This window comes from Nestor notabilis, unplaced genomic scaffold, assembly GCF_000696875.1.
Source record: "Nestor notabilis isolate BGI_N333 unplaced genomic scaffold, ASM69687v1 scaffold11493, whole genome shotgun sequence".
NCBI lineage: Eukaryota > Metazoa > Chordata > Aves > Psittaciformes > Psittacidae > Nestor > Nestor notabilis.
The window spans coordinates 1-13320 of NW_009920617.1; the positions used below are offsets into that span (position 1 = coordinate 1).

Below are 13320 nucleotides of genomic sequence, written 5' to 3' on the forward strand. Positions count from 1 at the left end.
ATATATACACACACACACATACATTTCTTCTTCTCTCATTCCCTAAATACACTTGGCTTGCATTTAGAGGAAACTTTAAAAACCTTTGAAAATATCACATGTTGGGTACCTCCACGGATGGAAGTTAATTACTGATCTCATGTATTCATTTTAGGCTATATGTGAAATATTGGCAAATTACTTTCATAGGAAAAAAGTGTGAGAGATGAATGATAGAAGTTGGTTTGATAAACTGGGCAAGGATGATCATTAGGGAGGAGAAGCACAAATATCCCATCTACTTTACCCTGTCAGCATGACTAAGCTCCATTATTGAGAGTTTCATCTACAACTAATTGCTTCTGGCCTTCTCATAAGAACACTTGTCTACGGAATATTTGATAGATGTGTGCAAAGAGGGGTCATAACATGCTGCACAACCCATTCACCTTTCTTTCTACACCTGAGATGAAACCCTACAAATCTGCAGTCTGCAACCCAGCAGTGATAAGAAAACTGATCAATGGCCTCCTCTTGCTTTCAGGGGAGGATATTCTCCCTGTTACTGGGACTGCCCTCAAGCAGTCAGCTGGAACACTGTGGGGACTGCTAGCGATCTTCTGCCATCCAGAAGATGCCTCTCAGTCTTCAACTTTTCTCCATTTCTACTAAAAGGGTCAGGGAGAGGAGTCTGCCAGGTACAGGACAAGTGGCACAAGGAAGGAAGGGGAAGAGAGGGAGTCAGAGCTCAAGCAGCAGCAGGAACATAATGTGAACAGGAACAATTCATACCTGCAGTGCTTAGGCAGAACCCTTACAAAAGACAAGAGCTTGTCATAGCATAACAGATCTGCTTGTTCTTGGATAAACTGGAGTGGATGCTGTTATCATTGTACGTGTCTAGTAGTTTATATTTTGTTCCAAAAGCTGCTATGCGATACATCGTAGACACAGGAATGAAAACTACTCTAATTGGATTGTGTTAATCCCAGCGGATAGTCTTCTGTGGAAGATAGAATAACAGAATAACAGAAGGTATCTAGGCTTTCTTGTAAAAAGGAATTCATATATTAAATGATAGAATTATTATATATGAGAGATGTTTAGCTACAAAAGCAACTGCCAGCCTGATTCCTTATTCAGTAAGGGACAAAGCTTCTGAAATAGAGCATATAAAGTGAGTTCAGGATACTGAAACATATAATCATAGAATAATTTGGGTTGGAAAGAATTTCCAGCAAGGGTCTAGTCTCCTTTGCTCAAGGGAGGACCATATTCAAAGGTAGAATAGTCAGGGTTGTTCCCAGTCATGTTTTCAATGTCTGTAAGGTTGGAGATTTCATTTCTACTTCGCTCTGCATGTGTTCCAGTCTTTGAACACCTTGTGAATATTTTTTCCTAATACCTGATTGAAAGTTCCCTAGTTGCAACTTGTGCCTGTTGGTATCAAAAAAGCAGGTGAGACATCTCTAAAAATAAATAAGCTCAAGTGGAAAACTAGACATAAGGAATAGTTTAAAGTCATGGCAAATATCTGAATTAATAAATACAAACACAGCGCTCTAAAAATAGACATGAGACCTCACTTTGATCTGAAGTCAATAGCAGTTTTGTACTTGGAAGTGAAAGAGGTTAGACTCATCACAGGATTTGCGCTCATGAGTTTTTACTTGACTGTCCTTTGGATGTCAAAGTCAGAAAGAACGTGCATATTGCATCCCAATATTTAAAAAAGCCCAAACATTAATGGAGTATTGGAACATATAATAGGGATGTACCTTCTCATGTCATCATAAAAAAAGCAGCTCAAACAGAGGAGTAGGACAAAACATGAACATAGAAACACAATCCCTTATTTCTGTATTTCTGTGTAATATACTAAATAATTTTTGTGTAATATTGCAGCTGCTTTTCCTTTCAACACACAGCAAGCAGAAGTATGTGAATTGCCACCTTTTTGGTGGGCGACCAGGTTTCAAAGGGGCAGCAGTTAATTTATTCCCTACTTTAATTCCTTATTCTGCCTGCTTCCAGTAAATACCCTCCTGGGAAGACATGCAAAGACAAGCATGTCTCTTTGACATAGAGTAGAATCTTTGACAGTGGTTTGAAGGAGTAGCTGGTTGTATTTCTCAAGAAATGTCTGATTTTCTCAAGAAATAGGGGTAATTTGAAACAAAAATTCTTTTAAATCCTCAGTTTTCTTATATTTTTAATAAGTCCCTGATCAGAGAGCTTTTTAGTGTATGTGGTGTGTATAATAGCAGGGCAGCATTAATAAAGCTCAAAAAGGAATCAGTTCTCAGCAGAGAAAATATAAGATAGAACATGGGTATTGAGAAGGAAAAATAAAAAATTCCCTAAGAAGCATCTAAACCCACCAGAGAGCTGAGAAGCTAAAAAATGTATGAATAACATTAATAGAAATTAGTGATTAAATTTTAATTTTCAAAGGGACAGATGTATAAATGAAGAATAGTAGTAAGCAGTAATCACACTAGAACACATAAGGAGAAATCCAACATCTAAACTTAGCTGAAGAAAAAACAGTTAGTGATGTTTTATTATTGATGGATATGTTTTGAAGAGACTCTGTGGAAAGAGAAAGGTGATGTAAGTATTTCTTTCTTGTACAGTACATTAAAAAAAATGTTTGAAAATAATTTGCCAAATAGCTCATGACAGCAACTACCTCAAGGAGGACCATTATGTTCTGGAAATGAAGTTAATGGTTCAAATCTAGCAGTCGAGACATTGCTAGTCCCAGGGACTTGCTACTCCTTGTATTAATGCTCAACTTGACCACTTAAAGGGGATATAATCAGGAAAACACTTTCAGTTTGAAATCTGATTCAGGCAGAAGTGATCCATGTTTTAACAAAATTGGTTAGAAAGTAGACTGTTTTTCAGAAAAAATGGGAAATATTCATTCGAGAGATTGGGAGTTTTCAGAGAAAGATCACAATTTTTCATAAGAAACAGGCACATTTTTGGGCAGCTTTTCGGTTGATCGTAACTCTAATTTTACATCACAGGACAAAGTTTGCCAGCCTTAGCTGTGAAGCATGAACATGTTAGTAATCTGAATTCACCTCAGGTACAGAATTTGAATGATACTCAAGATGTAAAAGTTCAAAATCATCACTTGTTTTGTTTGGCTGCTTAACTTCTCAGTGGTGCTCTGCTTTCCTGTAGGTTGGCATTTCACTTTTTTAGGTCCCTTTTGTGGTTTCTTCGTCCTTTGGAAAGTTATCATCTCGTGACATTTATGTATGCCTAAAAGTCATCTAGAAGATGATATTTGGAATGAAATAAAAAGAGTAGTAGAAATTAATAAGGAAGCAAACAGTGTAATGAAGGATAAAGGATAGGTTATAAGATCTGTAAAAGATGTACTTTTTGTCTTTTATAAGGTGTTTAGCTTGTACACACTAAAACTTATGGATCAGTCTTTTCGTGTTTGCCTTGCCTAATGGAACACACCACAAATATAGTCGCAGTACAAATAATAAAAACAACAGTAATGCAGAGATGAAAACTTTTAAAGCACTAAAGAAATAACTTGGAAGAGGCATTAAAAAAGTTAAGAAAATGGAACTGGGGGGAAGCAGTGTCTGTTAAATTCTTAGAGAAATATGTTTTTTTCTACACTGTGTTGTCCAGTTTTTTCATTACTGTATTGTCTGCAGTGTAAGATCTTTGTTTTAAAATCCAGGAGGTCAGTTTTAGAAATTATGTTACTTACAGAAGCTGTGCAGAAAGGTGAGAGAATGGAAAATCCTTAAAGCACAGTAGGAACAATAGGCCCATGAAAGACATTTTATTGTACCTGATGGTTGGCAGGTAAAATCTATTGGCAGAAGGAGCACATTGCTTAAAAGACAGAACTTCCTGCCTTGTTCTCAAAAAAAGGACAAAGATCTGAATGGTAGGAGTGAGTTAAAATTTCCCAGAGGGAAGGAATCATTTACAAAAACTAATAGTCAAGAAACAAGTTTATTGAAATAGACCACTTTTTCCGCCCCCCGCCCGTATTCCGTGTGCCTGATATTTGTTGATAACAAAAGTGGCAGCTGGATGCAAGTGCTGACCCCCCATTGTCTGACTGTGGCAAGTTCCTTCCTACTCTAGCAGTGAAGCACAGTTTCAAATCCTGCAAATGAAGCGGCACACCCATCTCTGTGAGCAAGTGTATGCCTGAATCTGGAAGAAGTTTTTATCTTCTGGCAAATAGAGGTGGTTTTGTAAATGCTGGGTAACTATTGGTCTCCAGAGTACATAGTCCTGGTTGATGTTTTGCTTATAATATACCGACTCTTTCATGAAGTCATGAAAATGCAGTTACAAAATAGGACAATACATTTTCTTAAGCAAACCTAATGGGTCCCTGGTGGCAAAAATGCAATGCAGAATGGGAGTGCAGCAACACAAGCGTGCCACGGGCCTCTCCTTAGCTGAGGTATGAAACAGCTGTCACAGCCATGAAACACTTGAAAGCCAGTGTTTCATGGCTGTGCCAGAAAGCATCTGGCTAATGCCCTTGAGAGACACATCAGCCTTCACCCTAGCATCCACGCATTAAAGGAGACATTTGTTGCAAGCTAATGAACCCTTATTTTCACGATCTAGGTGTCAACAGAGAAATGAGCTGTTCCACAAGCAGTAAAATTAATAAAGCCTAATTTTTTTACGAATTTGGCCTAGGTCTGCACATAACTCTTTACAAGAACCCCATACCTCTTCCATACCCACTTCACCCCCAAAAACTCTTTTATCCTGACTATCACCAGCTCCCAACTCTATTGCCCTCTCTGGCTGAGCAACAGGTAGCATGCTGCCTGTTCAGAGCAGAGGCTGAGTGTGTGCTGGCTGAGCACTGTCCTTCAGGATAAATGGTAGTTACTGCAAATACCTCTCCTTCTCCTCTACCTAAGTGCCAGCGTTCACCACTTTTTTAGAACCTTTGTTATCTTCAGTACTGCTGCCCGTCTGCTGGTTTGTTTGGAGCTGGTCAGCAGGTTCACAAATTACAGAGAAAGATGAAAAGCACCAGAGGCCAGGTCTCATTTCCTTAGGAAACCAGGGTTTAGACAAATGGTCACAGATCAGTGATTAGATTGCAGCTTCTGCTGAGGTCTTCATAGGCTGAGCCAGTTCAAGTTACAAGTCTAAAACAAATGCATGCAGAGCGATACTAGGTCTTGTCAGCATGACTGCTATATAGGCCCCATATGCCACACCAAAAAACTACCTTAGAGGTATTTTTCACAAAGGAAGCTAAGCTTGTGAAAAGTAGAACTTGCACCTGCTACAGTTTAGCTTAGCTTCCACAAAAATTCCACATTGTCTTTTTCAGATGGATGCCTGGCTCAGAGTTAAAGGACATGCAGTACGCAGCCCCTAGCAGAAGCTGAAAATGGATGGTGCCTACTGACGCTATTCGACAATGTTATCTTCTCTTTTCCTATTTGAGATGGGTGATGTGATCATCAGGAAAAAGTTCTAAAATAAGCCTGAAGAGTGACCTCTTCATCCCTTGATTTCTCTTTTCTCAAGTCTAAAAACCATCAGAAGAAATGACCAGTCAACTACCAGAGGAGTCTGTGGAGACCCAGAGCTCAGATGAGCTTGAGTGCAAGATCTGTTACAACCGCTATAACATGCGACAGAGAAAACCGAAAGTGCTGGAGTGTTGTCATAGAGTATGTGCCAAATGCCTTTGCAAGATCATAGACTTTGGTGATTCCCCGCAAGGAGTCATAGTATGCCCGTTTTGCAGGTTTGAAACGTGCCTGCCAGACGATGAGGTTAGTAGTCTTCCTGATGACAACAACATCCTTCTGAATTTAGCTTGTGGGGGAAAGGGAAAGAAGTGCCTACCAGACAACCCAACAGAACTCTTGCTGACTCCCAAAAGGTTGGCATCTCTGGTTAGCCCTTCTCACACCTCTTCTAATTGCCTGGTTATAACAATCATGGAAGTACAAAGAGAAAGTCCCCAGACCCTGAACGCAACCCCCGTTGTGGAATTTTACAGGCCTACGAGTTTTGACTCTGTCGCAACTGTGTCCCACAACTGGACAGTGTGGAACTGCACATCCTTGCTCTTCCAGACCTCAATTAGGGTGCTAGTGTGGTTGCTAGGGTTGCTCTACTTTAGTTCCTTGCCTTTAGGGATTTATTTACTGGTGTCTAAGAAAGTCACCCTTGGGGTTGTCTTTGTAAGCCTTGTTCCTTCGAGCCTTGTTATTCTCATGGTTTATGGCTTTTGCCAGTGTGTTTGCCATGAAGTTTTAGACTGCATGTCATCTTGATAACAAATACAGTAAAATAAGATGTATTGTCACTTGTGTAGCATAGTTAATCTGTCCTGTCTTTGTATTCTTATTTATTCTTGTTGTTGTCCATCCCACTAAATGGAAGCAGTGGCCCTAGTTATATGGTCCTTTTTTTCTGCTTTATTTGATTCACCCCTCCTTTTTTTAAGCTAAATAATGGAAATAAAATTTACATGCTGATTTTAAAAGGTCGAGTTGTAAAAAGGGGTAAAGCAAAATTGCCAAACTTGGTGCCTGCTGCTGCTGCCACTATTCAAATAAGCAGACCTTTGCTTTTTATTGGCTTGATTATGTCAGTCAAGGCTGCAGAATCCACACTAGAAGAAATCAGTAAAACAGGCACCTTCCAGGTCAAAGTACAGCATCTCATACTTTGGAATATCTGTTATTTATCATTCATTACCATTTACAGCAAACAAAATCACTTTATTAGTTAATATTATAAGATGAAGAATACAAGCTGCCATTTCTTTTTCCCAGTTCTTGTTATAGCAGAAATATTTGTTGGGAGGCCAATGGTTACAGATTTTTTGCATTATGCAAAATGAGGAATATTTTTTTCACCATGCTAAAAACATGTCTCCAAAATACTTTCCCCAGACAGAAGCCCACTTGTCATAGAGTTGCAGCTCGTTCTGAAATACTCTTGCTAATGAGTGCTTCCAGGCACCCAGCCACATGTTTCCTCTTCTGTAGGCGTACTTATTTCAGTGTGCATACACCTTAGTCTTCATTTTGAGGGTTCAGAGCTCTGCAGACTTCTCTAGCTATCTTCTGCTGTGTTTACCCTCCCTCCCAGCATTTCCACCACCACACCACATCTCCAACCCATTAGTCCTCCTAACAAATTACCTGAGCAACTTCATGCACATCTACTCTGTGGTAGCTACATGGGAGAATTTGTGACTTTATGTCACTTTAAAGTCACATATGTGACTTTAGCTATCAAGATAGACTTTTATTGCCAACCATTAGGAAATGGACCTTCAATCATTAAGACAGATCTCAGAAAAAAATCTGAAACTGTTGGTTTTTTTCCGTTCTGAGTTCACAGAATGAGCATTGTAAGGAGGTACTATGACTTTGGAAAGGTTTCTGTTTATTGCATAGTCCTTCAAAATGTTTAATACCCTGAACTCTCTCTGTCACCATTATGAGTTAACGGCACTCTAGATGCGGCGATTAGTATGTCTTGATCAGTTGAGTTCAGAGAAATTACTGATCATTTGCCATTCCACAAAAGAATCAGGCCCTGTAAGGTTTGCTTGTATGTTGCATGGTTTAGGCTACTTTTAAACTACTGGAAGAGCACCAAAAAAAGGAAATATTAATGTGTATAACTAGGTCTAGTCAATGCCACAGCTGCAAACTTGTTTTCCTGTGCACAGCAGGGTTAAAACTGAGGAGTTGAGCAGGGCAAGCATGGTTTCTGGGGCAGGCACAAGATTCTGTAATTTCAGGGCAGTGTCAGAGGGAGAAGGGTTTGTTGCACGAAGACTGAATGTATGGCCTAACAGTATGTTCTTAGAGCAGACTGACTTAAGAAAGAATGAAAAATGCCAATGGGAAAAGCAAAGCATAAGTGATTGTTGTGTCTGTCAAGGATTTGAAGTCAAGTTGCTGTAACTTTTGTAGATGGCATGGATTGTATCTACAGTTTCATTCCTATTGCAAACATAGGGAAAATGTGGAAATGTAAAGGTCCTGCTTTTCTTGACACTCATTTTATAGTAGTCCACATATATGTGTGTGTATGTACATATAGACACATACGTAAGAAGAAAGCTTACAGCAAAATCATAGTTTTCAAGTATATGGAGTTATGGAGCTATGTAATGAATGATTAATGGAAATGTTTCAGACTTTTCTGTAATAATTTGATAACAATTATAGCTAAAATATTTTCAGAATTCCTAGAAATTACTATTCCTCAGTAATTGTTTTTAATGTTTGTGGTAAAGCACATATAGTTAGAAGAGGCATCATCTCCAGTTCTGGTATACTGCAAGGTTTGACTCATCTATGAACTCATAAATTTTAAGTATCCAACAACAATCATGTCAAAAAGCAAGAAAAATAGAAACCTATGTGATGTTATAGTACTTCATAACTTTGGGAAAAGATGTATTTGTAGTGTTAGGGATTTATATGTTTTAGGATTTGTTCAATTTGTCTGAATATAGTGTCTCTAATAAAGGGCTGACTAATAGGTTTTGCAAATGTGTGACATATATGTAGTACCTCTGCACAACATGTCTACAGTGATACCTGTTGTCTTTTCCTTTTGATTTTCAGTTGATTAAGATTATCTTAGCTCCAGCACCAGGTATTTTATACTCTGTTTTAAAAATCTCGGCAGGATTACAGTGGTATCAGTCACACCTCACAGCACAAATATGTTGTTATACTTCACTCTTTTAAGACTGCCAGCCTGTTAAATTTATGCTGTTATTTTAGACTGTGCTGCAACACTAATCCACTCAAAAATGCGAGAGTGCAAAAACATATTGATTGTATAGCTATCCTGCCGCTCAGACAGAGCACATTATTACAGCTTTGGTCTCATAAAATTCCTATATGACTTATAATATGACCATTGAGAATTGCTAGGAGGTCTAAATCTCAGTTTTCTTTGGAGAAGATATTTGGTGTGTGACTGAAACTAGAAGAACTTCATATATTACTCTTTCATTATTTTTATTCTCTACCATCCTTAAGACTTAGAACTGAAAACTCTTGTGTCCTCTACAGTGGAATAACTCTGTCAGTGTAAATGAGGCTAGAATCCAGCCCTGCATACCTGCCTGTCTGTATTTCCTTCCCTTTCTGTGACTTTTTTCTCTCCTTGGAAAGTAATAGCACCTGTGGTCATAAAATACTGCCTGCACACCAAGGCAATTTCCTTTCAGAAGGATTTTATTCCTGCTTTGCCTGGACATGTGACTCAACCGGGTACAAAGTGTTATGAATTCATTATTACAGGAGTAATTTTGTCTACATTAGATTTTTTTCGTTTGTTTTAATTCCTGCTTATCCTATGGATGCAGACCCTATCCTCACTAGCTGCTTGTTTACAGTATGATACAGTGGTATCCCCTGAGGGCTGGGGCAGGATGCTGTAGTAGTAGCTACTGGGCACAGCATAGGATGGATGTGCTGCACTGAACCGTCCTCTGAGTGGGACCCAGTGAGGGATGAAATTCTGCAAATATGGCCTGAGCCCAGACCCTAAAGGGCAATTAACAGAATGTGTGTTACATGGAAAGCAGGGCCTGCAGGTTCATAACCAGGACATGGAGTCCTGGGGCTGTGGGTGAGCTGTGGATGAGGAGCTGTGTGAAGCAGGGAGTGGTCTGTGCCTGGGACAAAGGGGCTGTGTTTGGACAATAAGGAGTTTGGGGTAGAGCTGCTGCAAAGAGAGGTTAATTTTTTTCATACTTAGCTTTCATTTGGTAGTTAAAAGTCACTTGCTACTGCTGCTACAGTTGACTATTTTGACTTTCCAAATGGCAAAGTATTGAACTTAATAATATAAAGAGATCCTTAGATTTGGGCATGCTCCCTCTATTATGTTAACTACTTACAGCTAGGATCTTTCAGACAGGCTTGAAGGAAATAAGGGCTGATGTCTTTGATTTAGCTTTGTCTACTATATAGATCACATGCATGCAAAACTCTATATACTAAGACACTCAAAATAGGTGAACCTTTGTCCTAATAACACTATTGGCAAACTTCAGGGTTGCTAGCGTTTTACAACGTATCCAAGAACAGACATTCTTCCATGGCCTTTGTTACCTGAAGATACAGGTAAGTCCAGCAGCACACAGCCAAGTAGACAAGTACAGTACAGGGAAACTCAGCTTTCCAGCTAGATGGCTACACATAACTTCAACTAGAGACAGGGGAACTGAGGAGGTTCACGGGAAAGTGGATGACGTTGTGTTTGAGGGAGTTCCTTGGAATTATGGGATGGAACCAATTTTTTTCCTAATTCTAATCAGCTCCAGGGCTAGATTCAACTCCCTTTTCCCCATTACTTTTCTGCCTCCTCTGCTGGGACTGGGTAAACAGTATTTTGAAATGAAACAACCTTTTCTATTAGACTGAGTTTGCAGCTCAGTCCAGGACAACAAGATTCACTCTGAAAAGATGGCAAGTTGCAGCCAGGATGTGAGAGTTAACAGGGTGCAGAGGTAAATGGCAGCAGGTTATTAAAATAGCTTTGATGTCAAAGCAAGGAAAACATGCCTGCCTTGTCGTGGCTGGTTCAAAACTAGTGGACAGGCTGTCCCAAGCCTGAGGACCACCATGACCCCAACACCCTCTTACGTGTTACATCTGTGGCAGTTCACTTCAGTTGTGCATCATGATTCCATCTTCCTGTGTGGGTGACGGGTGTAGTGAAAGGTCCACAGTGTCCCACTCTTAAACTGGCTCATTATAACTACCCTAAGGTTTCTCAGTTTGGGGGGGGTGGAGTATCTGTATTTCTTCGTATTTCTACAAAAGCAAGAGAATGAGCTTTATTTTAGATAGAACAGTGCCTTCAAGGGTAAAAAAAAAAAACAACAACAGGGAGAAGAAGAAGAACTGAGAATTTTTTTATCATTTTAAAGTATTCAAAGTGATGGAACGAGACTGTTCTGAGAGTCTACTTTTACTTACATACTAGCAGATTAGATGTTGAGTGACATCAGTAAATATTTAGTGCTGGAGATTCCTGAGAGAGTTTATAAGGCTGCCAGACCTGAGGCGCAAACCCCCACACTCCCCTGCTTTTCTGTAAAGCACCGTTCTGCCTTTTGCATCAGCTCTGCTTGTCAAAAGTTGAATCATCATACTTTATAGAGTTCTGGTACAGAGAATAAATCCCCAGTCTGGGGATGGCAAATCATCTTTTTAGACACTCATGCAGCAGTAGCAAAGCTTTCAGTCCTAGAACTTAAACAAAGAGAAGTCATCTTGCAGTCTGAATTGCTAGCATAAATTTAATTTAAATCAAGTTTCATTGTGTTGGGCAACACTACAACTAAAAATCCTTTTATTGTATTTCTGCCTCTTTCTTGTGTTATACAACTGTGGTTTGCATTTTAAAAAATGTATTAAATCATAGAAATCAGAGATGGGTAGAAAAAAGCCCAGTAAGTCATTTTATCCATTTCCTCTGCCCCTGTAGAGATGAATGCTTTGCCTAGTCTGGTTTTAAATATCTCAAGTGATGAGGCCTCCACCTCTTCCACAAGGGACTTTTCAGCCGCTTAATAGGCATCTTTGTTAGGAAATGTTTTCTTCGTACTGATCCCAATTTTTTCTTCTGCATAATGCAATCCCTCTACTCTGCACCCGCTGTTTTAACTTTCATGAAATCTGGGAAATGTATCATATTTATCCATTTCATCCTGCAGCTGAATAATTCATAATCCTTGTTGTTTAAGTAATGCAAGAGATAAGTAACCAGTTGCAGAACAGCTAATACTTCACTGAGATGGTGAGCCATGTACCAGTAGACATATTTCCTGGCAAGTCATGGCTGACACTTCTTTCTGCATTAGGGAGAGAAAAACGTCAAGTGAAACTGAAGAAATGTGTCTTCCCAAGTGCATGCGTGGCAATATTACTGAAATTTCAAGAGGTGCTGAGGCAAACAGCCTATTTCTTTAGAAGGAGCTTTTCTTTCTAAAAGTGGATGATTTTAATAGAAGTACACTTTTAAAAAGCGTTTAAATGTCCTTTTCAGAAGCAAACCTCTATGTGAGAACCACTCTCTGTCAAAATTCTTAACTTGTTGAGAGACAAGGCTGGATTGATTGCCGCTCACTGCAGAGCAGTTTTTGCTGACAGCTTAGCTCAGAAGAGAAATTTAATCCAGCGTTGAGGAGAAGAGTTTGAAAAGATGCCTTTGCAACTGTGTCTCTGGATCAGATGTGTGCATGAAAAAGTGACTCATGTCTTGACAACAGAAAAGTGCATTGTTGATTTAATTACCACGTATTAGATAATCCTCTGCCTATCTCAAATGACAAGAAGGAGCAGTGTGACTAAGGAAACCCTAGGTGGACAGATAGACTTCATACAGTTTTGCATTCAAAAGATACTTAAAACGGTACTATGCTTTGTAAGACAATGCTAAGCTGGGATCAGAGGGGTGGTTAGTTGGTTCAAGAAGGGTCTCTCTGACCTTAGAATGGTGGTGGATGTATGTAAAAAAATATATGAACAGCCCATAAGGATGGTGAGCTTCCAATATACCTCCTCATTTACAGCCATCTGCTGTTTGGAGACCTCTTGAGATGGAGGTTATGTCTGTACCTGTGGGTTTGATTCTTGCTGTGGATTTCTGTGACTCCCTTTAAGTGTTGTTTTTAACCCGTTTATAGTGTTAGCATCTATAAAATCCTGCAGCAGTGAGCCCCATAATTTAATTATATACTTCATAGAAAAGGTCTGCTTTTTCTTAAAAACTCCTAGGATACTAGTTACATGGCCCCTACTTTTTCTGATAGGACAAGCAGTTCCGAGGTGTGATTGCCCATTGTTTCCTTCACACCCCTCAGAACTGCATCTGCCTTTAGAAATATTAACATTGTGATTTCATCCCTCACACTTCTCCCTGGCTGCCTCTTTTCCAAGCTGAAGATCCTGATCAATTTGGTCTCTCCTTAGACAGCAGGCTTTCCATTTTACTTGCCTGAACCTTTTCTGCTGCTACTTTTTTTTGTTTGAGGCAGGGCAAAGCACTCAGAAACAGGTTCTAATTAGTGTCACTTGTGAGTAAGTTTTATGAGCATGTAGGATGACACTAATCACTTTGTCATTGATACAGTTCTTGATGGTGTATCATCTGAGGTGTTACGCTTGACTATGTTAGTTTATATATACCATGCATTATATGGAGGGCAAAACCATGTGCATTGATAGACTTACAGGTATTTATTCCAATTGTCCAGTTCGCATGGGTGCAGGAGATGGTAGACTCCAGGGGAATTATTGAAGTTGATCT

The 13320-nt window shown here is 39.4% G+C and overlaps 1 protein-coding gene across 1 annotated transcript; it reads left to right on the top strand.

Annotated features, from left to right (window-relative positions):
* Window positions 1-5555: 5555 nt before the first annotated feature.
* Window positions 5556-6679, top strand: RNF182 (ring finger protein 182). The gene has a single exon (XM_010010753.1). It carries the CDS (start codon window positions 5556-5558, stop codon window positions 6291-6293), a length of 738 nt encoding a protein of 245 aa, XP_010009055.1. The 3' UTR covers window positions 6294-6679.
* The last annotated feature ends 6641 nt before the right edge of the window (window positions 6680-13320 follow it).

Bases quoted from the DNA above. Each gene is read 5' to 3' on its own strand.
- RNF182 (XM_010010753.1), top strand. From the start codon at position 5,556: ATGACCAGTCAACTACCAGAGGAGTCTGTGGAGACCCAGAGCTCAGAT.